General features: G+C 44.5%; 2 protein-coding genes across 9 annotated transcripts in view; both read left to right on the forward strand.

Moving 5' to 3' along the window:
* The window catches only part of LOC106563257 (protein PRRC2B), a 43,605-nt gene extending 26,473 nt beyond the window's left edge, over positions 1-17,132 (forward strand). For 4 of the 7 annotated variants that reach the window (XM_014128674.3, XM_014128676.3, XM_014128675.3 and 1 more), the window contains exons 12-30: positions 438-783; positions 999-1,144; positions 1,540-1,744; positions 2,139-4,491; positions 4,681-4,844; positions 5,034-5,146; positions 5,605-5,809; positions 5,927-6,282; positions 6,474-6,560; positions 6,756-6,939; positions 7,072-7,169; positions 7,340-7,705; positions 7,835-8,002; positions 8,199-8,237; positions 8,376-8,455; positions 8,760-8,823; positions 9,093-9,224; positions 9,567-9,773; positions 14,815-17,132. In XM_014128674.3, coding sequence (XP_013984149.3) covers positions 438-783; positions 999-1,144; positions 1,540-1,744; positions 2,139-4,491; positions 4,681-4,844; positions 5,034-5,146; positions 5,605-5,809; positions 5,927-6,282; positions 6,474-6,560; positions 6,756-6,939; positions 7,072-7,169; positions 7,340-7,705; positions 7,835-8,002; positions 8,199-8,237; positions 8,376-8,455; positions 8,760-8,823; positions 9,093-9,224; positions 9,567-9,773; positions 14,815-14,871 — 5,370 coding nt within the window. In that variant the 3' untranslated portion in view covers positions 14,872-17,132. Of the gene's footprint in view, positions 1-437; positions 784-998; positions 1,145-1,539; positions 1,745-2,138; positions 4,492-4,680; positions 4,845-5,033; positions 5,147-5,604; positions 5,810-5,926; positions 6,283-6,473; positions 6,561-6,755; positions 6,940-7,071; positions 7,170-7,339; positions 7,706-7,834; positions 8,003-8,198; positions 8,238-8,375; positions 8,456-8,759; positions 8,824-9,092; positions 9,225-9,566; positions 9,798-14,814 lie in introns of all 7 variants that reach the window. The other 3 variants (XM_014128677.3, XM_014128678.3, XM_014128679.3) reach the window with 3 other exon arrangements.
* A 182-nt stretch (positions 17,133-17,314) lies between these two features.
* On the forward strand, positions 17,315-26,023 carry LOC145859207 (uncharacterized). Of its 2 annotated transcripts, XM_082958180.1 has the most exons (5): positions 17,326-17,452; positions 18,689-18,801; positions 22,343-22,478; positions 24,165-24,269; positions 24,377-26,023. In XM_082958180.1, the coding sequence occupies exons 2-5, from the start codon at positions 18,788-18,790 to the stop codon at positions 24,542-24,544; spliced, it is 423 nt and encodes a 140-aa protein (XP_082814306.1). In that variant the 5' UTR covers positions 17,326-17,452; positions 18,689-18,787; the 3' UTR covers positions 24,545-26,023. The 2 variants fall into 2 exon arrangements, with proteins under 2 accessions (XP_082814307.1, XP_082814306.1); XM_082958181.1 differs by lacking the exon at positions 18,689-18,801 and having other exon boundaries at positions 17,315-17,452.
* The last annotated feature ends 295 nt before the right edge of the window (positions 26,024-26,318 follow it).

Below are 26,318 nucleotides of genomic sequence, written 5' to 3' on the forward strand. Positions count from 1 at the left end.
CCTGACACCATCCCTACTGTGAAGCATATAGGGGATGTTTTCAGCTGCAGGGACTGGGACACTAGTCATGATTGAGGGAAAGATGAATGGCGCAAAGTACAGAGGGATCCTTGATGAAAACCTGCTCCAGAGCGCCCCAAAGTACTGATTAAAGGGTCTGAATACTTTTGTAAATGCGATTTATAATAGTTGCAAAAAATTATAACCTGTTTTTTCTTTGTCAAAATGGGGTATTATGTGTAGATGAACAATTTAATCAATTTTAGAAGGCTTTAACGTAGCAAAATGTGCAAAGTCCGAGGTGTCTGAATATTTTCCAAATGCGCCATATATACTGTACACCTGTAGCTCAGAGAAGACTAGTCATGAGTCCATTGAGCACAGAACCCAAATCATGGAGAGTCCTTCCCATGGTAACACCTCTGTGCCGTCTACAGGCACAGCAGAAGAGCTCCGGGCCGGGCATGGCCCACCAGGGTGAGCCCCTGGAAGACCAGGAGGAGCGCCAGGTCCCAGCCCGGGCCAAGTTTGTTTCCCCTGAGCTCTCAGAGGCTGTGGAGAGAGCTCGCCGACGCAGGGAGGAGGAGGAGAGACGTGCCCGTGAGGAAAGACTGGCCGCATGCGCCGAGAAGCTCAAGAGGCTAGACGAGAAGTTTGGGAAGATGGAGAGGCAGTTGTCAAGATCTGAGGAGGAAGCAAAGGACGGGGAGAGCAAGGAGACAGCACTGTCCCCTGGAAGAGAGAGCAAAAACCACCCAGAGAGCTGGCAGTACGGCACGAAAGGTAACACCAAACTGCTATTACTGTTTGTTTAATAAACATTTATCCAGGTTGGTCAGTTGAGAAAATACTAATTTGCAATTGCAACAATGGCCTTCTCAGTCGTGTGTGTGTGTGTGTATACTTATTGTTGAAATGGAGCATTTTACTGAATGGTTTACAGAGGTAGTTATGTAAAAGTAGGATTATATCCCGCTCCCTCTCCTCTCCTGTCTCAGATGCTGAGTGTCCCTTGGAGCACTCCCCCAGACAGCAGGACTACAGGGACAAGGCCACCTCGGGCTTCGCCCCCTACCGCAGCGAGGACGATGCCGGGGCCGAATCCAACTCGCCTCTCCCGCCCCGCTTCCAAAAGCAGCAGCAGGTGAGCCGCCCAGCCGATGCAACAGCCCGTTCCCTCAAGCCCCTAATCCCCCTCCCTAATTCCTGCCTGGATTAGCGCCCAGCGGCACTAGAAAGGCCCGTCAGAGTTCACATGAGCAGCTGTTTTCCGTAGCGACCGTCACCACCTTCTTGACTGGAAAGAGGAGGGTATTATGAACGGTGTGCTTGTCTCATTTCCTATTTAGTTCAGTGGTGGATACGTAGCAATAGGATACACAACAAAACAGGAATAAAAGACCCACTCACTGCTTATAGTACAGTTCCAAGAGGTCTTTAACTGCAGCTAGTCACTTTTTATTTTATTTATGTGAGGTGAATAATTGTACCAGTGTTTATACTAAATGAGTTTCTGCTCTGTGTCCCTCCCACTCTCAGGAGCAAGTGTATAAGATGCAGCACTGGCAGCAGCAGTCTGGTCACCCCGCCCCCTCCGGCTCCAGCCACCCCCAGAGGGGCTACTACCCCCCACACGTGCTGGGCTTTGACCCCCGCTGGATGATGATGCCCCCCTTCATGGACCCCCGCATGGCCCAGGGCCGTTCCCCTGTGGACTACTACCCTAACGCTGTCCACTCTTCAGGTTAGACCTGAGAATATAGTCTTGTTGTACTAAAGCAGGGTTTCCCAACCCTCTCCTTAGCCCCCCCCCCCCCCCCCCCCCCCCCAGACGTTTCACATGTTTTTTTAAACTGTCACACCTGATTAAATTAGTCAACTAATCGTCAAACCTTTGACTAATTGAATCAAGTGTGCCAGTTTAGGATTAAAACAAAAATGTGAAAAGTTTGGCGCGTCTTGCGGAGAGGGTTGGGAAACCCTGTACTGAAGGGAATGGTAAGGGGATCCCTTTTAAAAGGATCTACTATCTTTTTAGTGTGACATCATTATCGAACTTTATAGACTGATTATAGATTCCTAAACAATCCTGTATCCGTATCATCTCTTACTATTAAAAAAAAACATTTTTTGTGTAGGAATGATGAAACCGCTGATGCAGCCAGACCACCTGAACAGCCCAGGGTCCACCTCTGATGAGGGCTGCCATCCCAGCATGCATCAAGAGAGGAGGGCCCCCTCCACTGAGCCCTACCCCGTGTGGAACCAAGATGGCTACCCCCCTCGCAGTTTCACCCCACCCTACCAGAGACAGCACGAGAGTTCAGACAGGAGCCAGCCAGACGACCGGATTGACAGGACCTGCTCCCAGCAGGACTTGTATGAAGAGAGGAGAAACGAGTGCCTAGACAACCCCTCTCACGACCTCTCCCATCCGGCCTACCACCAGAGCAGAGGCCCCGACAGGGACCACCACTCGCACAACCAAAGCCTGCTCTCCACAGCCCTAAGCCGGCCCCAGCAGCAGAATGCAGACGGCGACTACGCCAAACAGGAGCCCAAAGATGGGCACCTGAAGGACAGCACTGACCACCGCGACGAAGTCTTCGACACCTCCAAGGAAAAGGGCTTTGACTCAGACTTCTGGAGGCGAGATGGAGGCCAGAAGAAGGAAGGTGGTGTTGGTGTTCAGAACCAGTGGTTTTCTCCTGGCTCCACCACCTCCGCCAGCAGTGTAAGCCAGCCATCTGAGAGCAGCGGTAGGACCCTGACCCGCAGGACCGGCCCCATTAAGAAGCCTGTGCTCAAGGCCCTCAAAATGGAAGACAAGGAGAACGAGAAGCCCAAAGTGGAGCCCGGGGAGAAGGTAGTCCCTTACCGCCTGGAGAAAGAGGTGCTCACCAACGTATATGACCTGAAGAAAGACAACCAGCCCCTAGTAAGTAACAGACGCTCGGCCTCACCTGCTATTGAGAAGCAGCTAGAAGGGAAGCAACACCAACCACCAGCCCCTGCTAAAGTAGAGCAGCCATCCAGTCCCCATAGTGAGGATTCGCCCAAGGAGAGCAGCTTGGAAAGCGGAAAGAGCCAGCCCTCTAGAGACGACCAGGAGAGCAGGGAGCCTGCCGCACCACGACGCAACAACTGGATCTTCGTTGATGAGGAGCAGGCCTTTGCCGGAGCCAGGGGGACGGGTAGAGGTCGAAGCCGTGGCGGCTTCAGGGAGTTCAGCTCCAGAGGAGACCGCGGTAGCCTGGGAGGCCGAGGCGGAGAGAACCCCAGAGGAAGCTACAACAATAACAGCAGGGAAGCCGTTGGAGCCCAGAGACCAGGCAGAGGCAGAGGACTGCCCAGGGACTTTGTCAAGGTGGAAGACCTGCAGAGGGGGAAGCCGAGGAGGCGCAACGTCAGCGAGACTCTGAGCGAGACCTCTGAGTACGAGGAGCTGCCCAAGCGGCGGCGCCAGAAGGGCACTGAAAACGGAGAGGGTGGCAGCTACCCAGAGCAGGGAGAGACCAGGAAGGCTGACCGAGACTCGTGGAGGTCGAACAAGGTGTACACTGAAGACCAGGCGGCTAGCGACGCCCGAGACGACAAAGCCAAGGCCAGCAGCAGGGGGTTCAGCGGCCGCTCTCTGCCTCCCAGACTCGACACTGGCAGGGGTTACAACACCGGCCGGGGGTTCAACAACAGCTTCAGAGACACCACCTGGAGGGGCCGGGGGACACAGTTCGGCAGCGGCGGTGGGCCCATGCAGGAGAACGGCTATGGCCCGGGCACCGAAACCTTCTCCAGAAGACCACCACCTGCAGAGCGCGAGCCGCTCAAATACACCCCCAAATTTACCGGCTCTACCGGTTCCTTCATGGAGAATGGCACAGAGGACCGTGGCTTGGAGGGAGAGTACTACATAGACAACGACAACCCTGGACAACAGCAGTTGAGAAGACGGCGGCCGCCACGCCAGGACAAGCCCCCGCGCTTCCGCCGACTACGTCAAGAGAGGGAGCCCGGCAGCGGCCAGTGGACCAGTGACGAGTATATCAACGGATCGGACGGATTCGCCAACCCCTGGCCGGGTCGCTCCAAGGAGGGAGGTAGAGAAGACGGCTGGCCCAGTGGCCACTACTCCGGAGGAGGAGGGAGGTCCGGTGGTCAGCATGGCCAGGCTGAGGACTGGGAGACTGGCTCGGAGAACAGCGACTTCAACGACTGGAGGGAGAAGCGAGGTGGAGGGCAGCAGCAGCAAGCCCACAGTGGAGATGTGCACTCAGACTCTGGCCACGGGGAGCTTGGCTCTGTGGAGAAGAGGGAGCTGGCCAAGAGAAGCTTCTCCAGCCAGCGCCCCCTGGTGGACCGGCAGAACAGGAAGGGAGAGCCGGCCCTACTGGAAGGGAACAAGATGACACGTTCCTCAGAGAACCCCAACACACTGCCCTCCTGCAACAGGAAAGACGGCTGGCAGAACGGAGGGGCCTCCAACCATAGGAGGTGAATACTGTGCTAACTTTGGCTTACGCTAACTTGGTGCGAGAATGTTCAACAAAACTGTGGATATATATTTTTTTTTTTCTTGACTTGTTTCTTAACATCCTCATGGCATCATGATACTGTAGCTTTTGAAAGCAACAACCTTTAATGGGAACACCTGACTCATGGATTGTCTCTCCCTTTCTGCAGGAATAAAGAGGATTCAGGCCTAGTCTACTGTGTCGAGCAGTCTGAGGAGGGCCACCAGCCCAACGAACCCTCAGGGAAGAAGCTGGACAAGGAGCTGAAGACTCGGTCTGTGAAGGGAGACCTGGCCGAACCATTGTCTCAGTACGACCTCAACAGCTACCACAGTGAGTGTCAGGCTCCAATCTCATAGTAAAGCATGGCTCAAATGTAACCAGGGTTCTCAAACTTGTGGCCCATGGACCAGATGCGGCCCACAGACTGATTTAATGTGCTCCATGGTTGTCTTTTTGTAAATTGTATTTTCATATTTCCTATTACAGTGTGTTGTAATGGCATAAGTGTTTGTCTTCCAGTTGAGGGGGATGCTGGGGGTTCCAGTCCAGATGGCTTCCAGGACCTGTCTAAGAAACAGCAGCGTCGTCATCCACAGGAAGACGACAGGAGGAGGAAGGAACATGGAGCTCCGGTAAGTTGACAGAACATTCAAATACTTCTGAAATAATGGGCACAAAGGCTTTGGGTGTCTCGAGAATAGACCCTGTATTGAGTAAAATCTAAATTTCAAATGGATTATTGCAAGCAGCAATACTTTAAATGTTTGTTCAGAAATATCTTAATTGTATATGTTAACTATAGTTGTACATGACTTATTTTATCATTATTTAGCTAGGCAAGTCAGTTAAGAACAAATTCTTATTTTCTATGACCGCCTTGGAACAAATTCTTATTTTCTATGACCGCCTTGGAACAGTGCCTTGTTCGGGGGCAGAACGACAGATTTTTACCTTGTCAGCTCAGGGATTCGATCTTGCAACCTTTCGGTTACTAGTCCAACGCTCTAACCACTAGGCTACCTGCCGCCACTTGAGTAGCTATGTTGTACTTCATCTATGAAAAAATGTCTTCCTCTACCTCACACTGCAGGTGCTGGTGAAGAACAGACCGATCACCTCCAAGATGCCCCCACGGTTTGCCAAGAAGCAGGGTGGCATGACCATGGATCAGCAAGAGGAGGGCCTATCTGCCAACAACCTGGGCACTGAGATCTGGGAGACTAACAGCTCCGGTAGGAGTAGGAGCAACACCCCAGTGCTCACAACTCATCTTCCACCCCATCTGATAACTGAGAGTAACTCACTCTGTTGCCCATACTCTGCTTTTCTTTCCAGATGACCATTGTGTTGTCAACTGTGTTAAAGAGAATCTTTGACTCCAGTGGTTCTTACATTATTTTCATACCCTTTAGCTCTGTCAGTCCAGTCATCTGGAGGAGACTCGTGGACCAAGCAGGTGTCTTATACAGGCAGTGAGCCCAACTCTGAGGACTCTGACGCGGGGCCTGAGCAGAGCAAGGAGCAGCACAAGCCCGGCCCCATCGGCAACGAGCGCTCACTCAAGCACCGCAAGGGCTCGGAGGGTCTGGAGGGCGGGCCCATTACGCCCGTCAACGGCGTGAACCTCCACTCGGAGACGGTGCTGCCTGTGCCGCCCATAGAGTTTGGCGTTAGTGCCAAGGACTCTGACTTCAGCCTGCCGCCCAGGTCCACCCCAGTTTCTGTGTCCAACCCTGTCACCAAGCTACAGGTCACCCTTGCCAGCAACGTGAGTACAAATACACTGAGTACTACCAGATTTCCATTACCTCATGATTATAGGGTGGGGTATTGAAAGGAATCCTTGAAATTGCTTCACCTTGAAGTGGCTTGATTAAATAAATATAAATTGCATGAAAAATGGACAAAAGATGTAATTGACTTGTTGTGTTAACTTCTGTCTGTGTGTGGATGACCCAGGCCATCCCCATGCTGCGTAGAGACCACCTGCAGCCTGGCATCAACCTCAACCCCATCTCTTTCCCCAGCGCTGACCTCACACTCAAGGTACACCACCCCCACCACACTACCTTTCACTTTCCACAAATCAGACCTCTCTTAACATTAGTCGTATTAGAGATTTAATTCTCAATAACCTACCTGGCTAAATGTCAGATCAGATAAACGTTAGTAAACTCCAAAATGTTTTTTTTTGGTGTACTTTCACTAAACAGTTGCCTCCCTACGTCCCCTCTTTCTCAGATGGAGTCAGCCCGTAAGGCGTGGGAGAACTCCCAGTCTCTCCCCGAGCAGGGCTCTCCTGGTGGGGTTGCCGCTGGTGCCCAGCCCCCCTGCACGGTAGGCTCCTCCAGTGGGGTCAGCTACAGCTCCTTTGGAGGGGTGCCCATGCCCGTGGCCTCTGTGGCGCCTTCCATGTCCATGCAGGGTAAAGGGACATTCAGACACATTAACAGACATTATTGGTATATTTAGCCAAGGACTATGCATTGTATGAAATCTACATATGTGTTATTATTACAACTTTTGAAATGACATAATTGTATTTCTCTCTCTGTAGGTAACCATATCCCCCCGCTGTATCTGGACGGCCATGTTTTTCCCAGCCAGCCTCGTCTGGTGCCCCCAACCATGACCCAGCAGCAGAGCTACCAACAGGTACTTCACTCACAAGTATAGGGTCTTACAGGATTTTATTCCATTTTTCTTTTTAATAAAAAACGCATTTATTGGGGGTTTTCTTTTTGGCAATAATCAACAAAACTACACTCTGTGCAGCAGAACACCAACTAATATTATAATTCACTCCTTCCTATGTGTGCATGCAGGCAGCTGCCCAGCAGATCCCCATCTCCTTGCACACCTCTCTGCAGGCCCAGGCACAGCTTGGTCTCCGGGGGGGCCTGCCTGTCTCACAGTCCCAGGAGATGTTCAACTCCATTCCCTCCTTCAGGTCCCAGGTATACATGCACCCCAATCTGTCCCAGCCCAGCCCCATGGTGCTGTCAGGTGGTGGCCCCCTCAAGGGGCCCTACTCGGCCTTCCCGGGCATGCAGCCGTCGGATATGGTCAAGCCCCAGTCTGGCTCCCACTACCAGCCAATGAATGGCAGCCAGGCCATGGTCTACGACGGCCAGATGAACCAGGGCCCTGGCATGGGCTCCTCCCAGCTCATGGACTCCCAGCTCATCCAGGTAAGGGGAGCCACTCTGTGGCACACTTGTGTTAGTTTGAAGGAAAACAGTTTGGCTTTTAATGGAAACATACTCTCATAATTCAATGTTTCAAAGTCCGATGCATTGATCATCCCTCTCTCTCTCCAGGTGACCATGCCCTTGCCGGGCTCCCAGCTGCGTTATGGCTCTGCCCAGCAGCACCTCATCCTGCCCCAGTCCATCCAGCTCCAGCAGGGCCAGAACCTCTCCGTGGGAGCTGCCCGCAGAATGCTCCCCCCTGGCTCCCAGCCCCCAGTCATGACCGGCAGCAGAGAGGTGAGAGCCAGAGACCCACCAAGTGTCCCTTCCAACAATGATACAGCCCAACTACCTTGATTGGTCAATTTTAGGTTGGATTTGGAAACATTTCATGTATAAACAGAAAAAATGCACATTGAATTAAGTGAAACCCATCCCTTTGAAATAAAGGGGAAAGTTCACCTAAATCACAATTACTTGAATGTTTTCGCAGAATTTCCCAATCTCTACTGGTCCGTATACTACTTACAAGGTAAGGAAAAACGAATGAGTGAATTTGTCATTTGGGTGAACTATGACTAATGCCACAACATTTCATAGATTGCATTGAGATGTCCTTACATGTACATTTAACGGGGATGTTTGTTTGGTTTGTTTGTTTATCCTCTAGACCTCCCAGATGGAAATGAAAGGTTTCCAGTTCTCTGACAAGCCCAATCACTCCCAGGGCATGCCCGGAGGATACAACAGGTGAGCTGGAACAGCTAAATGTCAACCGGAAGCTGTTAGACCGCAACACGTCTACTCTTAGTTTGTATCCTTATAAACACGTGTTCATGTTATTGTAACATGGCAAAGGATTCTACATGGTTCGCTACCAGTAACATTTTTAGACTTAGAAACTGACAGCATATCTGCCTATGCTTTTTGTTTTCTTCTAGTTAGTAATTTAAGAAACATTTTAGTGATCCTATAATAACATTCAAGTGATTTTTTTAAATAGATGTTATTGAAAGCTAATGGTAAATCTATCTCTGTCCCTCTCTCCCCTCAGACCAGGGTCTGCCAGCCCCAGTGGGAAGCCGTCTGGCCCCGTGCCTGGACATTACACCCAGCAGGTATGACCCAACACATAGTCATACACACATTAGGTACATACACACACCTTGGTCGCACTAGTTATTGCTCACACTCTACAATCAATCAAGGTCCTCTAGAGCACTTCACACACACTTTCATATGAACAAACACAATTTTACAGGCACTGCACACTGCTCTGACACTAGCAGGCACGACACACACACACAAACGGTCATGACTCAAACAATCCCAGCTGCCTATACACACACACTCATATAGCCTCCCCCTCCCATTTCATTGGAAACAGAAGACGACCTCCATGCAGGCTGTTCAGCAACGAGGCTGGGCCTGCAGTGGCCCTGGCCTGACCTGTAGTTGCTGCTACAGAGACCCGGCCACCGGCTGGTTTGAGGCCCCGCTGTGCCCCCTCCACGGCAAGGTTATAGAAACCTCACACTCAATCATTCTGCTTGTTCAAATCACTGATGTTGTTGCACCATTTTAAATGACTGATCAGTGTTGTCATGCAGCTACCTTGAACTGCTCACACACAATGGTAAAACAGCCACTCAAGACCTTGGTGTACTTTTGAGTCATGAGCATAAAGCAATATTATTAAATATAATTTTGGTATTCTTTCTGTGGAAAATATTTGCAGCCTTGCACAAGTCTCCACTATCCCCAAGGTTTGCCTAAAGAAAGATAACCATGCAGATATACTGAGCCATGTTGCCATGCTAACAGTGTGTGTATTTCCCTGCCTGCCGCCTCCACCCTCTAGGTCCCGCCTCAGGGCAGCATGGTTATGCACATGCGTCCCCCCACCACCGGCCCCTTCCCCACCCCCATCCAGAGACCTGTCATGCAGGTCAACAAGACCGTCATCATCCGCTCCCCCCCTTATCCCAACCCCGGGCGCGAGCCCCCCCACTCCACCCCCCCCTTGGCCCCCGAGCCCTCCGTCAAGGGGCCGGAGGATGGCATGAAGGTGAGCCACCCACTGTAAATACAGGTAATTTGATTTGAATCCATTTCGTTTTTTTGTTTTTCTCCAATCCAATGTGCAAATGTATGTAATAAGAGCCATATGTCGAGAGTTTGGTCCTTGCCGTTTGTCAGATTGTAGGTTTCTGTGGATTATCACCTAAACATAATTTGATTGGTTAAAAGGGTGTCATGTGACTTAAATCGCCACTGGCAGCACCTCAACTCTCCTCCATGTTCGTTGCCAAGTGACTAGTAGTTTTCCAAGTTGGCCTGAACTCTCTTTATAGATGGCTTTGAATGAACTCCTCTGGATGTACTGCTATGAACTATTGTAGTTATTTATTTATTTATTTATTTTTTCACCTTTATTTAACCAGGTAGGCAAGTTGAGAACAAGTTCTCATTTACAATTGCGACCTGGCCAAGATAATTATTAACCTCTCTGGGGTATGTGGGAAGTGACCATCCCACCTGCGAGACACACTATTCAACAGCCAGTGAAATAGCAGGGCGCCAAATTCAAAACAACAAAAATCTCATAATTCAAATTTCTCAAACATAGAACTATTATGTCCCATTTTAAAGATACACTTCTCGTTAATCCAACCACATTGTCCGATTTCAAAAAGGCTTTACGGCGAAAGCCGTAACAAGAAAAAACACACAGCCATTTTCCAAGCAAGGAGAGGCGTCACATAAACCAGAAATACAGCTAAAATTAATCATAACCTTTGATCTTCATCAGATGGCACTCATAGGACTTCATGTTACACAATACATGTATGTTTTGCTCGATAAAGTTCATATTTATATAAAAAAAAAAAACATTTTACATTGGCGTGTAATGTTCAGAAATATTTTGCCTCCCAAAACTTCCGGTGAATGAGCACATCAATTTACAGAAATACTCATCATAAACGTTGATAAAATATTAAACTGTAATTCAAAGAATTATAGATACACTTCTTAATGCAACCGCTGTGTCAGATTTCAAAAAAACTTTACAGCGAAAGCACACTTTGCAATAATCTGAGTACAGCGTTCAGACACGAAACCAAACCCGCCATTTTGTGGAGTCAATAAAACTCAAATAATATTATAAATATTCACTTACCTTTGATGATCTTCATCAGAATGCACTCCCAGGAATCCCAGGTCCACAATAAATGTTTGTTTTGTTCGATAAAGTCCATAATTTATGTCCAAATACCTCCTTTTTGTTCATGTGTTCAGTCCACTACTCCAAATGCAGGAAGCGCGCGAAAATGTACGGACGAAAAGTCAAAAAGTTCTATTTACGTTCGTAGAAATATGTCAAACGATGTATAGCATCAATCTTCAGTAATATAAATTAACATAAATCTTCAGTAATATTCCAACCGGACAATTCCAATGTCTTCAGAAAAGAAAAGGAACACAGCTCACACTCACGTGAGCGTGTGCCTCTGAGCTCATGTCATTTCCTCACTCATCTGACTCCAGGCCCTCTTGTTCGCTCCATATTCACAGTAGAAGCATGAAACAACGTTCTAAAGACTGTTGACATCTAGTGGAAGCCTTAGGAAGTGCAAAATTAACCCTAAGTCACTGTATACTGTATCCAGGCCCACTTGAAAAAACTACAAACCTCAGATTTCCACACTTCCTGGTTGGATTTTTCTCTGATTTTTGCCTGCCATATTAGTTCTGTTATACTCACAGACATCATTCAAACAGTTTTAGAAACTTCAGAGTGGTTTCTATCCAAAACTACTAATAATATGCATATCCTACCTTCTGAGCCTGAGTAGCAGGCAGTTTAATTTGGGCACGCCTTTAATCCGGAACGTCAAAATACTGCCCCCTACCCTAGAGAAGTTAATGACAGTATTGAGTCATTACCAGTAATGTGGTGCCTGAAGTGTGATTTCTCTCATCACAAGATTAATTTGTCATTGAGCTTACCTAGGGAACTGCTTTTGACTGAATGGTGCTCATAGACATAGAAAGCATAATCATGTAGGCACATGCTTGCTGGAACATAATAGCATTTACTGGCATATGCGTTGTTTGTTTATCTGGATTTATAGTCGTCAGAAGACATCAAAATATATATGTTTCAGTGCGTAATACTTGTTGCTAACAATACATTGGACTGATGCTTGATAAGTGTTTTTTTTTTTTTTTTATGTTGTCCAATTTTTGCTATTAGACTGTTTTTGAAACAATGTTTTAACTCTATTTCCCTTGATATTGCCTAAAAATCATATAAATTAAAAGGAAAACTTATGGGTGATTCACGATATATATCTATATTTTGTTTTTCTTTCTCCCCCTAAGCTTTGTTGTACAACTAAAGGTCAATACACTTCATTTCAAATAGTCTAATGATTTCAGGGCTTGTAAAAAAGTATACCTAGGCTAAATATAAACAGTCCACAACCATAAGACCCACTAATAATTACATTATTTTATAAAAATATACTGCTCAAAAAAATAAAGGGAACACTTAAACAACACATCCTAGATCTGAATGAAAGAAATAATCTTATTAAATACTTTTTTCTTTACATAGTTGAATGTGCTGACAACAAAATCTCACACAAATAATCAATGGAAATCCAATTAATCAACCCATGGAGGTCTGGATTTGGAGTCACACTCAAAATTAAAGTGGAAAACCACACTACAGGCTGATCCAACTTTGATGTAATGTCCTTAAAACAAGTCAAAATGAGGGTCAGTAGTGTGTGTGTGGCCTCCACGTGCCTATATGACCTCCCTACAACGCCTGGGCATGCTCCTGATGAGGTGGCGGATGGTCTCCTGAGGGATCTCCTCCCAGACCTGGACTAAAGTATCCGCATGTCATGAACAGTCTGTGGTGCAACGTGGCGTTGGTGGATGGAGCGAGACATGATGTCCCAGATGTGCTCAATTGGATTCAGGTCTGGGGAACGGGCGGGCCAGTCCATAGCATCAATGCCTTCCTCTTGCAGGAACTGCTGACACACTCCAGCCACATGATGTCTAGCATTGTCTTGCATTAGGAGGAACCCAGGGCCAACTGCACCAGCATATGGTCTCACAAGGGGTCTGAGGATCTCATCTCGCTACCTAATGGCAGTCAGGCTACCTCTGGCGAGCACATGGAGGACTGTGCGGCCCCCCAAAGAAATGCCACCCCACACCATGACTGACCCACCGCCAAACCGGTCATGCTGGAGGATGTTGCAGGCAGCAGAACGTTCTCCACGGCATCTCCAGACTCTGTCACGTCTGTCACGTGCTCAGTGTGAACCTGCTTTCATCTGTGAAGAGCACAGTTACCAGTGGCGAATTTGCCAATCTTGGTGTTCTCTGGCAAATGCCAAACGTCCTGCACGGTGTTGGGCTGTAAGCACAACCCCCACATGTGGACGTCGGGCCCTCATACCACCCTCATGGAGTCTGTTTCTGACCGTTTGAGCAGACACATGCACATTTGTGGCCTGCTGGAGGTCATTTTGCAGGGCTCTGGCAGTGCTTCTCCTGCACCTCCTTGCACAAAGGCGGAGGTAGCGGTCCTGCTGCTGGGTTGTTGCCCTCCCACGGCCTCCTCCACGTCTCCTGATGTACTGGCCTGTCTCCTGGTAGTGCCTCCATGCTCTGGACACTACGCTGACAGACACAGCAAACCTTCTTGCCACAGCTCGCATTGATGTGCCATCCTGGATGAGCTGCACTGCCTGAGCCACTTGTGTGGGTTGTAGACTCCGTCTCATGCTACCACTAGAGTGAAAGCACCGCCAGCATTCAAAGTGACCAAAACATCAGCCAGGAAGCATAGGAACTGAGAAGTGGTCTGTGGTCACCACCTGCAGAACCACTCCTTTATTGGGGGTGTCTTGCTAATTGCCTATAATTTCCACCTGTTGTCTATTCCATTTGCACAACAGCATGTGAAATTTATTGTCAATCAGTGTTGCTTCCTAAGTGGACAGTTTGATTTCACAGAAGTGTGATTGACTTGGAGTTACATTGTGTTGTTTAAGTGTTCTCTTTATTTTTTTGAGCAGTGTAGTTTAACCTGCCCTTTTGCAATAATCACATCTGGCTGTCATGTCAGTCTATGAAAATGCCATTTTTGTTAGAAATTAACAGAACTGTGCACATCCACTAATAATGACCAGCTTCTTGTATCAGGTGATTGCATTATAGAAAATCAACACAATCTCTCAACCCACGTGTTCGTGAGAGGTCAGCTAATCTTTATATTTGAAGTCTAGCGAACTTGTATTTATTTGCTAGGTATCAAGGTAGAATAGTTGAACTGTTATGAACACAGCCTTCTGTCCGTTTCCACCTGTTTGAACAGCATGCTAGCCTGTCCACTTTGTTTAGATGTTGAAATCAAGTGGTCTACCTGGATAAGATGCTTATTTCTCAGAATGAGAACGAGTTGACAATTCCTTGTATAAATGCCTCTTTATGCAGATTGAAAATGTATAAAACACAGACTAGACTGCTAGCACAACACTCTGGCTAAAATGCTGCTAGCGGTACGTAGTATCTTAATGCCGTGCATGACAAACTGAGCATTTAATTTTCCAGAATTATTGTTAATTGATACTCCCATTTTAGTAGGGTCTGCTCTGCGCTCAATTTTGAGAATTCAGACAAAAAAATTACGTTTTCCAGTCAAATGTCTGTTTCGGTGTCCATATGACTGATTCTGTTGGACCAAACCTCAAATGCAAATAGAGTTTAAACTGTCAGAGGGAGAAGTGGTCTTTCATCCTTGTTGTGAGTGGCAGGGGGTGGGACTGTGTGTGTGTGTGTGTGAGAGAGAGAGAGAGAACTGGGAAAGGTACATAGGAGTGAAGGAGACCACATCAAAAAGACATGAGAACAAACTCATCAAAACTAAATAATTACAAAATTAATACTTGTGGTACTGGTCTTTGAACATTCATTTGAATTAATTTGATATTGCCCAGCCCTACTTGTAACAGTGTTTTGTTGCCCATTTGAAAAGCATATGAAATGTTAACCTTGCAATTCTTGTGTGTGTTCGAGTAAAGCCCTGCGGGATAGGCGCCAGCTGGTGGATGAGGGGAAGGCACTGTCGGGGGGCCTGATGACCAGCAACCTCCAGGAGCCCCTTCCTGGCTGGCAGGGCAAACCAGCACCATGCACCAGAGCCATCAAAGTGGAAGAGGGCAAGGCATAGCAACGGACCTTAAACCTCCTTTTAACCTTCACAAAGCCTGCTTCTGGAAGATGCAAACCCCTGCCTCGGCCCACCTCTCAGCCTTCTCTCACGAAACCCCAGGTCGGGCGCCAGACTGAAGGGCAGGCATAACTGTATCAACTCCCAGAACCTGACACCAACTTTCAGAACCGGCCATTATTATTATTATTAAACACCACATATAGAGATATATAAATATATATAAATATATACATAGACAATAGTTTGGGACACACTTCTAAGCAGACTTTTCAAGGTCCTCTTTATTTATTAATGTTAATGTCCTTTTTGAGAGAAGAATAATGGTAACAAAAAAGAGAATAGAAATTCACGTTTTCTGTGTTGCTCGCCATCAGAGTCCGAAAAAGGAAATGGCCAGCTCCTGCAGGTAGTTCACTGTCCTAATTCACCCCTTTTTTGCCAAACTGTACTTACCCTTTTGATCTGTAGCCTTGTAGATGAGGCAGACACTTGACATGTCACCACAAGAAAGCAAATCTATAAGTGTTTAAAAAAATGAATTGCAGAGTGGCACCTTTTTGTCCCCCCCCCCAAACTTATTGTCATTTTTCGCTGATAACTGGAGTTTTAATATTTTTTTTAGTCGTCATCGCCTATTTGCTCTATTCAAGGACTCCTTTTATTCAATAAAAATCCTTCAAACCCAGATTTGAGGACATTGTGTGTAGACGTGGAAAGGCGTGTCCTGGGGTGTGTCACCCTCCCAGGGTACTTCACACAGCTCGTGAACTGTGAAAAAACTGCTTAGATTGTTAGAAAATGTTTCCGTTATTTTTAAAAGGCAGTTTTTTTGCTTTTATGTCACTCTCTCGCCTTTATGTATTTCCTATTTTAGAGAAATCATGATGCCTCATTTGAAGCTTCCCTGGCTTTGATGCAGTGTGTGCATGTGATGTGCTGAACATGGGTTAACCACAGGGCCTGATCCAGAAATCCGTCACAACATTTCAAAAGGCTCTGAAGTCAGTGGACATGTGCCGCTGCAGAGTGTGTGGTTTTGATCAACCAAGCTGGCAAAAAATGTGGAGTTATTCTTTAGTGTTGACTTACTGTACGGTCCCAATAGCTGATTCAAATTCTTTCTATCGCTATCCTTTTGGTTGTAATGAGTTGAAATCTGAATCACATTGGATACATGTCAAGTGATTTTATATCCCTCTCCTGGAGTGTTTTTGCTTTTTCTCCTAGAGCTATTATAAACACTTCTCTGTATTGTTTTTTTAAACAACTCGATGGAAAGATGGAGGTTAGTGAAGAAATTAGTAGGCATACCTCCCTAGTGAACGTTCAGCACCATGTAAGGTCTCTGGGTAATAAACGCAGCCTAACTAGAACTCTCAATCAGGGTCCAAATATCTTTCTATGTTACAATTTGATGATAACGGAGGGGGGATTAGATGCTTGATGAATTAATGTACTATCTTCGTGTAACATTTTTTTTGTGAACGTTGCAGTTGCTTTGGGCTCTCAGAAGGAATATTAAAGCATTCATTTTTTGTTTGAAAAATGTGATCTGTTTGCATTTTTTTGTCATTTACTATTCCAGTGTCATAACAGTTTAGAGATGTTACTGCTTATTATAATGCTCCATGACACTACAAAATGTTCACTCATCTTTGTCACTGATGTCTGTACATTATGCATACCTGTTCATTATATTCTGAGTTGTGGTCAGTCAGGGAGGGTGGGAGTCAAACATGTTTGATTTATATATTGTATCACTAATAAAATGATAAATGTTTAAAAGGTCACTTATGTTCTCACAGGGTGGACTGCTTTAACTTGTGGATTGGCTTATTGGACGTTGTGATGGCTTTCCTGCTTTTTGCAGTGACAGGACCCTGTCAGTTTTTGGACAGGGAAAAGGTGGACACTGAAACCTCTTATACACACCTGAGAAACGGCATTTGGTTTCCGCGCTCGACTTCTATCACTGTACCTACACCAAGATATCGCCATGACGCTTATTTTGTTTGTACTTTTAAGAGTCATATTTGATTTTTCAGGGGACCAGTGCACTCTGGAACTGATCCAGCAGTCTATCCTTCCTGATATTTGATCATATTCGCCCTTTCCTTGTTAATTAAGAGCTTGAGAGAGAAATAAAGCAGTTGTGCTTTTTCAAAACCGTTGTCTTTTTGAATGTGTTTTGTGTTCAAGGCTGTCAGTTGGATAAAGGTATTAGAATATTTTGTACTACTAAAATGTATTGAACCTGTGCGGCTGCAATAATACTTGGTACAAGGCCTATCGTATCAAATAACCGACGTGGTGGTGGTTTTCACCTGCGGAAAAATAAGCCAAGCGAATGGCATGACGTCATAAGTGTCGAATTCCACGAATTTTTGTCAGACAAAGGGGGCTTTCTACACTGAAGAGAATTGTTCAGCACTTGCACACTAAACAGGACATATCAGGACATCTTGGCGGAATAAATCAAGTAGAAGGTAAATATTTGAACTCAAACTTTGTACGTCAAGTTGTAGATACATGAGGGTCTAGAAAGTTGTCAACTGATGTCTTGTCGGTAAGTTACGTTGGAAAACTTTTGTCGTGCAACGCACCTCTCAAAGTAAGCTACCTCAGTCACTTTACGTTTCTTGTACAAAGTGTACTGATGGACTGCAATATAAATTGGGTAAATGTATTTACATTTTATGGGGAATATAGTTGAATGTCAGGAATGTGTCTATGTTCTAAAACACTCGCGAATTTCGAACACTTGAACGTGGCAGTCGGCCCTTTTCGTCCAGGGAGAATGTACCCCAAAAGGCCGGCTGATGGCGATATTGAGTCATTTAATTTGACAGTCCAAAGAGCATGCATGCAGCCGGCTATACACACTTTTCCCGGTGGACGAGTTCGTACATAAAACATTCAAGCTGCAAAGGCGTCGATTTCCTCCTTAACTAGATGTAACGGCGAGAAGGCGTGGAAAATATGCATACTTTCTTTATGAAATACCATTTTCCACCACCACGCTAGAGTGGCTAATGCTAATTCCTAATGTTAACGCCCAGCGTTCAACCAGGGCAACGATATGGATATAATGATTAGATACTTACTTGTATTGTCTCCGTCCTAACAATGGATTTGAAATGGTGGGCTGTCCAGCTCCTGTCCCGTCTTTGGATTTGTAGATACATCTCATTATTTGAATACTTTTTAAAATATTGATGAGGGGTGTTGTGTTAATCGTCTGTATTCAATGGAGAGTTAGATGCTATGCTAGCCTAATACATAGACTGTCTCGAATTTCAACGGGGACAACTGAGATATAAAGTGTTTTTTCTCAGTCACGTGCATCACACATATCGCTCATAAAAACCTACGCATTACAAAACGTGTATTAAATAAGCCTCACAAATCAAAATAGCAGTTCATGTTCATCTTGACACTGTCTCATTGCCCCCATACAAAAACCTTGTCAATTGCTTTATAGGCTGACCACACGACGCAAGCGTTGCAAAATAAATTTAGACATCTATGTTATTCAATTATTGCACCCATACAACGAGCGTCTGCGTTGCCAAGGGCTAAAATAGAACTCCGTTTTATTTCTGACGCTGATCGCGCTGCAAGTCCTGCCTCTCCCATCTCCTCATTGGTTTATAGAAGTTGATTGAAAGACAAATTATTATTATTATTATTATTATTATTTTTTTTTACCTTCATTTAACCAGGTAGGCAAGTTGAGAACAAGTCCTCATTTACAACTGCGACCTGGCCAAGATAAAGCAAAGCAGTGTGACACAGACAACAACACAGAGTTTTGCCGGTAGATGCCAATCACCATGTAAGTTCAAAGATGAAAAAGTCGGGAAGGAGGAGAGATGACTAGAAACGATTCGGTTGGCCGTTTTATGTGTGGATTAATTGTCGGAGTAGAGGACCTTGTGCATTTCAGGTAAAATAACAACTCAATGTTTATATCCCAGGACAAATTAGCTAACAACAGCAAGCTCGCTAAATAGGACAAATTAGCTAGAAAGTGCAAGCTAACTAGCTAAATTGCCATACATGTTTAATTATTTTCGACCTGTTCCCAAATTAATGTCATTGGTTCAGAGTTTGTTTTGATATTTTAACCTGCGTGTCGTGATCGCGTTTGGTGTAGGGGGACAAAATAAATGTATGCACGATGGCGCACGCGCACAGCCGGTTTGGGTTCCGTGTAATAGTTAAGGATCTGTTTAGCATAGGCAGCTCGCTTCGCCTCCCTCTCTCTGGCCAGGGCTCCATGCATTCCCTTTGTATGGTCAAATGAAACGACTCAATATCGGCATCTGCTGGCCGTGGGCTAGGGAGAATGATTTGGCTAGGGAGAATCAAGTCGACTGTCTTCACAAGGAACCAAACGGGGGGACTAACTTGAACTTCCAATAATAAATGCTCATTTTCAATTTTTGCTATGTTGGAGTAATGATTACACACCGGGCAAGCATTCCTGTGCCATAAAGGTCCAGACATCTTGGCAGATATAGTGCCCTACTCTTGAGAAGCCTCTTCTCTTGAGAAGCCGGAGCAGGGCTAGCACCAACTACCTTGTTGTCACAGGACAAATACTATAAAGGTTCAGTGGCCTCATTTATAACCGCAGCATACATTTCACACTAAATATCTGCGTATGCCATTTCTGAAAAGACTGCGCACGTACAAAAATATTGATATTTATATACTTGGCACACGCCATACACACGTTTCCCGTTATAAATCAGACCCGTCCTGAAACTGTGCATGTGTGAACAAGCAATAAAACTCAGCCTGAAAAACACCCATCATTCACCTTTTATTGTGATATGTGTATGTGACCAATAAAATGTGGTTTAATAACACCCTTATTTGCTTTATACTTTGGAAGTATTGGAATAAGGACGTTTCTAAAGGAAATAGCAATGGCAAACTTGATCAAATGTCTCTGGAGGTGTTGGCAGAAAGTTTTAATCTTTAACAGTGACATTGGCAGTATCTGACCGTTTCTGAAAGAAATCGTTTGAATTAAATAATTTGTGGATCGTTTGAATTAAATAATTTGAATTAAATAATGTTTTTATGTTGGCCACTGGGCACAGACGTCAATTCAACGTCTATTTCACATTGCTTCAATGTAATTTAATTGAAGTGACGTGTAAACAACATTGATTTATTATCTAAATGTTGAAAGTGAGTGGACAACGAAGAGAAACAAAATGGTGCAGTTTGAGGCCATGTGGTGGAGAGTGATGCGGGCGCTGGAGATGGGGTTGTGAGCATGTGGGTCTGGGAAGGTGTAATGTCGTTGATGTTTGTGTGTGTGTGTGTGTTTTGTATTTTTTGAAGAAGAACAAATATATACCTCCAAAAAAAATTGAGATGGGATGTTGTAGGCCTGTTGGCTACTTCGACAGTATGAAACCATCAGTCAGAAAATGCGAGAAACTTATTCTGCAGTTTGTGGGAAGCTAAGCACATTCTCACATCAAGTTACATTTTTATAAATGCTAACTTTTGCGTGGCCTGGCGCACCCACATTTTGTGTAATATTTTGTACATACAGTGCCTTCAGAAAGTATTCACACCCCTTGACCTTTTTCACATTTTGTTGTGTTACAGCCTGAATTTAAAATGTCACTGGCCTACACACAATACACCGTAATGTCAAAGTGGTATTCTGTTTTCAATTGTTTTTACAAATTAACTAAAAATGAAAAGCTAAAATGTCTTGAGTCAATAGGTATTCAACTCCTTTGTTATGGCGAGGCTAAGTAGAAATTTGCTTAACAAGTCACATAATATGTTGAATGGACTCACACTGTGTGCAATAATAGTGTTTAACATAATTTTTTTATGACTACCTCATTCGCTGTACCCCACACATACAATTATCTGTAAGGTCCCACAGTCGAGCAATGAATTTCAAACACAGATTCAACCACAAAGACCAGAGAGGTTTTCCAATGCCTCGCAAAGAAGGTCACCTATTGGTAGATGGGTAAAAATGTAAAAAAAAGCATACATTGAATATCCCTTTGAGCATAGTGAAGTTATTAGTTACACTTTGGATGGTGTATCAATACACCCAGTCATTACAAAGATACAGGCATCCTTCCTAACTCAGTGTATCAATACACCCAGTCACTACAAAGATACAGGCGTCCTTCCTAACTCAGTTGCCGGAGAGGAAGGAAACCGCTCAGGGATTTCACCATGAGGCCAATGGTGACTTTAAACAGTTACAGAGTTTAATGGCTCCTCTTTACAACAGGGCACTAAAGTAATGCTGCAAAAAAAATGTGGTAAAGCAATTCACTTTTTGTTTGGGCAAATCCAACACATTACTGAGTGCCACTTTCCATATTTTCAAGCATAATGGTGGCTGCATCATGTTATAGGTATGCTTGTAATCATTAAGCAGTAGGGAGTTTTTCAGGATAAAAAAGAAACAGAATGGAGCTAAGCACAGGCAAAATCCGAGGAAAACCTAGTTCAGTCTGATTTCCACCAGACACTGGGAGATGAATTCCCCTTTCAGCACAAATCCAAATCTACACTGTAGTTACTTACCAATACTTTTTACATTTTTTTATTTAACCAGGCAAGTCAGTTAAGAACAAATTCTTATTTACAATGACGGCCTACACTGGCCAAACCCAGACGATGCTGGGTCAATTGTGCGCCGCCCTATGGTACTCCCAATCACGGCTGGTTGTGATACAGCCTGGAATCAAACCAGGGTGTCTGTAATGACACCTCTAGCACTGAGATGCAGTGCCTTAGACCGCTGTACCACTCAGGAGTCCATTTTGAGCATAGTGAATGTTCCTGAGTGGCCAGGCCGAGTTACAATTTTGACTTAAATCAGCTTGAAAATCTAAGGCATGACCTGAAAAGTGTTGTCCAGCAATGATCAACAACCAATTTGACAGAGCTTGAAGAATGGGCAAATGTTTCACAATCTAGGTGTGGAAAGCTCTTAGAGACTTATTACCCAGAAAGACTCACCGCTGTCATTGCTGCCAAATGTGCTTTTACAAAGTATTGACTCAAGGGTGTGAATACTTATGTAAATGAGAGCTTTATGTATTTAATTGTCAATAAATGTATGTATATATATATATATATATATATATATATATATATTAATCCATTTTGAATTCAGGCTGTAACACAACAAAATGTGAATAAGTCAAGGGGTATGAATCTTTCTTAAGGCACTGTACGTGTATGCACGGTTTATAAATGAGGCCCCAGACCACTTGGCAGAGGCAGTAGTACATTTGTAGGGTCCAGGGAGTCAACACTCATTATGATGGAATTTGATACGTGTCTTCATTATATTTTGTTGTGCTTTGTCTCAGGATGTCAGGTAGAGCAGTCAGGCCAGACGAGGGTCTGATGATGATGCAGGAGCTTGAAGACCGTCTGAAGGAGCAGATTGATAAACTAGAGCATGTCCGCCTCTCTGCTACTGAGCTCAAAGACAACCTTTCTGGGGTTTGTTTGCACTGTTTATTCTCTCACTCAACTACTATAGCCTATAGGCCTATTTCCCCCTTTTTCTGATCTGAATACTGATCCACTACATACAGTGCATTCAGGAAGTATTCAGACCCCTTGAATTTTTCCACATTTTGTTACGTTACAGCCTTAATCTAAAATGGATTAAATAATTTTCAACCTACACAAAATACCCCATAATGATAAAGCGAAAACAGGTTTTAGAAATTTCTGTAAATGTATTCAAAATAAAAAACATACCTTATTTACGTAAGTATTCAGACCCTTTGCTATGAGACTCAAAACTGAGCTCAGGTGCACCCTGTTTCCATTGATCATCCTTGAGATGTTTCTAGAACTTGATTGAAGTCCACCTGTGGTAAATTAAATTGATTGGACATGATTTGGAAAGGCACACACCAGTCTATATAAGGTGTCACGGTTGACAGTGCATGTCAGAGCAAAAACCAAGCCATGAGGTCGAAGGAATTGTCCGTAGAGCTCCGAGGCAGGATTGTGTCGAGGCATATATCTGGAGAAGTGTACAATAAAATCTTGTTTCTCATGGTCTGATTGGTGGAGTGCTGCAAGGAAGGTTATCCCATCTCCACAGAGGAACTCTGGAAGTCTGACCATCTGGTTCTTGGTAACCTCCCTGACTTCTTTCATTTAAGAATGGAGGCCATTGTGTTCTTGGGGACCTTCAATGCTGCAGAAATGTTTTTGTACACTTCTCCAGATATATGCCTCGACACAATCCTGCCTCGGAGCTCTACGGACAGGCCAGACGAAAACTTGGAAGTTTGCCAAAAGACACCGAAAGACTCTCAGACCATGAGAAACAAGATTTTATTGTCTGATGATACCAACATTGAACTCTTGGCCTGAATGCAAAGCATCACGTCTGGAGGAAACCTGGCACCATCCCTATGCTGAAGCATTGTGGTGGCAGTATCATGCTGTGGGAATGTTTTTCAACGGCATGGACTGGGAGACTAGTCAGGATTGAGGGAAAGATAAACGGAGCAAAGTACAGAGAGATCTTTGATGAAAACCTGGACCTCAGACTGGGGCAAAGGTTCACCTTCCAACTGGACAGCAACCGTAAGCACACAGCCAAGACAACGCAGGAGTGGCTTCGCGACAAGACTCTGAATGTCCTTGAGTGGCCCAGCCAGAGCCCGGACTTGAACCCGATCAAACATCTCTGAAGAGACCTGAAAATAGCTGTGCAGCGACGCTCCCCATCCAACCAGACAGTTTGAGAGGATGTGCAGAGAAGAATGGGAGAAACTCCCCAAATACAGGTGTGCCAAGCTTGTAGCGTCATACCCAAGAAGACTCAAGGCTGTAATCGCTGCCAAAAGTGCTTCAACAAAATACTGTGTAAAGGATCTGAATACTAATGTAAATGTGATATTTCACTTTTTTATTTGTAATAAACTTGCAAAAAATTCTAAACCTGTTTTTGCTTTGTCGTTATGGGGTATTGTGTGTAGATTGACGAGAAAAAGACAACAATTTAATCAATTTGAGAATAAGGCTGTAATGTAACAAAATGTGGAAAAAGTCAAATGGTCTGAATACTTTCTGAATGCACCGTACCTGTCCATGGAAGCCCCATTGAGCTCAGAGTGGGATTTATACTGAACTATGACTGTATCTGTTTCTACACCATTTCAGATCAATGGTGATCTGAACCAATCTATTGCTGACCATCTGGACTGGCTGGGTCAGCTGTCAGAGCGAGTGGAGACCCTTCAGATGAACACATCCGTCTTCGTTCAGGTGAGAGACAGGAGACATGGTAAAGGGACAGTTTAACTGACAACTGCTTCTGTCTGTGTTAAGAAGAGGTGCATGGTTTTCTATAATAGCATGGCTTTTCTGTGCAGATGAACCCGAAGCCTCGTACCTGGGGAGGGAAGCAGGGCTCCAGGCACGCTCCACGCTGGGGCCGGCTCCACAGTCTGGCTGATGATGCCCAGTCTGAGTATGGCTGGTCCCCTATCCGCACACGACGCAACAGCGACGCTGCCTCCGAGATGTCCTGCGCCTGGTGACCTGGTAGCTCAGATGGATCAGTTGGTTGAACTTGGATCAGGGTGCTGGCAATACCAGGGTTGTGTGTTTGAATTGCGTGGGACACATACTACACTGACTGTGTTAACTGCAAGTTGCTTTGGATAAATTAGTCTGCTAAATGACCATACTAAAAGACATGATTACAACAAACTAACTAAGCTGCAGACAAACATACATTTTATATTATTTCACTGCCACAATATTAGTCACTATCCACTCACACTGCTGTAATTGTATCGAATAGTTGAACATTTCACTGCAGTGTGTTATTTCAGAAATTGACTTGTATTATGCAATATAGTTATTGTTTGTATTTTGTGTACTTCTGTGGTGCTTTTCTGTCTCTTGTAAAATGTTTGTTGATATTACTCAATGTTGCTATTATTCAAAGTTAATTGATTTTGTTTTGGTCTTCTCATTGTTGTGATCTTTTGCAGCTGCCAGCTATAACCAATGATGAAGCCACAGCGCCTCCATCTTGGCACTCTCCCTACCATTGTACATTTATTTTTAGTGGAAGCTATAGAAATGCATTTATTAATGTCTACATTCGTTTTTGCCACATGTATTCTATTACAGACACATTAATGCATACTTTAAAATGAGGTTATGTGAGCTAATCATTAAAACAAATATTTTAACGTTTTCCCAATAGCTAATAGTATCATTTTTTTACATTACTAATGATACTGTCCCTACTACAACAAAAAAATACTTACACTGAACCAAAATATAAATGCAACAATTTCCATTTTTTTACTGAGTTAAAGTTCATATAAGGAAATCAGTCAATATAAATAAATTCTTTAGGCCCTAATCTATGGATTTAACGACTGGGAATACAAATATGCATCTGTTGGTCGCAGATACCTTAAAAAAACAAAAAGAAACGGGCGTAGATCAGAGAACCAGTTTGTATCTGGTGTGACCACCATTTGCGTCATGCAACGTGACACATCTCCTTTGCATAGAGTTGATCAGGCTGTTGATTGTGGCCTGTGGAATGTTGTCCCACTCTTCAATGGCTGTGCGAAGTTGCTGGATTCCAAACATGCGCAATGGGTGACATGTCTGGGTAGTATGCAGGCCATGGAAGAACTAGGACATTTCCAGCTTCCAGTGATGTAAAGTACCTAAGTAAAAATACTTTAAAGTACTACTTAAGTAGTTTTTTTGGTGTATCTGTACATTACTATTTATTTATTTTTAACTTTTACTACATTCCTAAAGAAAATAATGTACTTTTTCTCCATATATTTTCCCTGACACCCAAAAGTACTCGTTACATTTTGACAGGAAAATGGTCTGATTCACACACTTATCAAGAGAACATCCCTGGTCATCCCTACTGCCGCTGAGCAGGCGGACTCACTAAACACAAATGTTTGTAAATTATGTCTTGAGTGTTGAAGTGTGCCCCTGGCTATCCGCTAATTAATAAAAAATAAATACAATTATTCCGTCTGATTTGCTTAATATAAGGAATTTGAAATGGATTATACTTTTACTTTTGATACTTAAGTACATTTTAGCAATTCCATTTACTTTTGATAATTAGGTATTTTTAAAACCAAATACTTTTAGATTTTTACTCAAGTAGTATTTTACTGGGTGACTTTCACTTTTACTTGAGTCATTTTCTATTAAGGCATCTTTACTTTTACTCAAGTAAGACAATTGAGTACCTTTTCCACCACTGCCAGCTTCCAGGAATAGTGTACAGATCCTTGCGACAACGGCTGTACATGATCA

The sequence above is a fragment of the Salmo salar genome, chromosome 11 (assembly GCF_965601325.2).
Source record: "Salmo salar chromosome 11, fSalSal1, whole genome shotgun sequence".
In the NCBI taxonomy this organism is placed as follows: domain Eukaryota; kingdom Metazoa; phylum Chordata; class Actinopteri; order Salmoniformes; family Salmonidae; genus Salmo; species Salmo salar.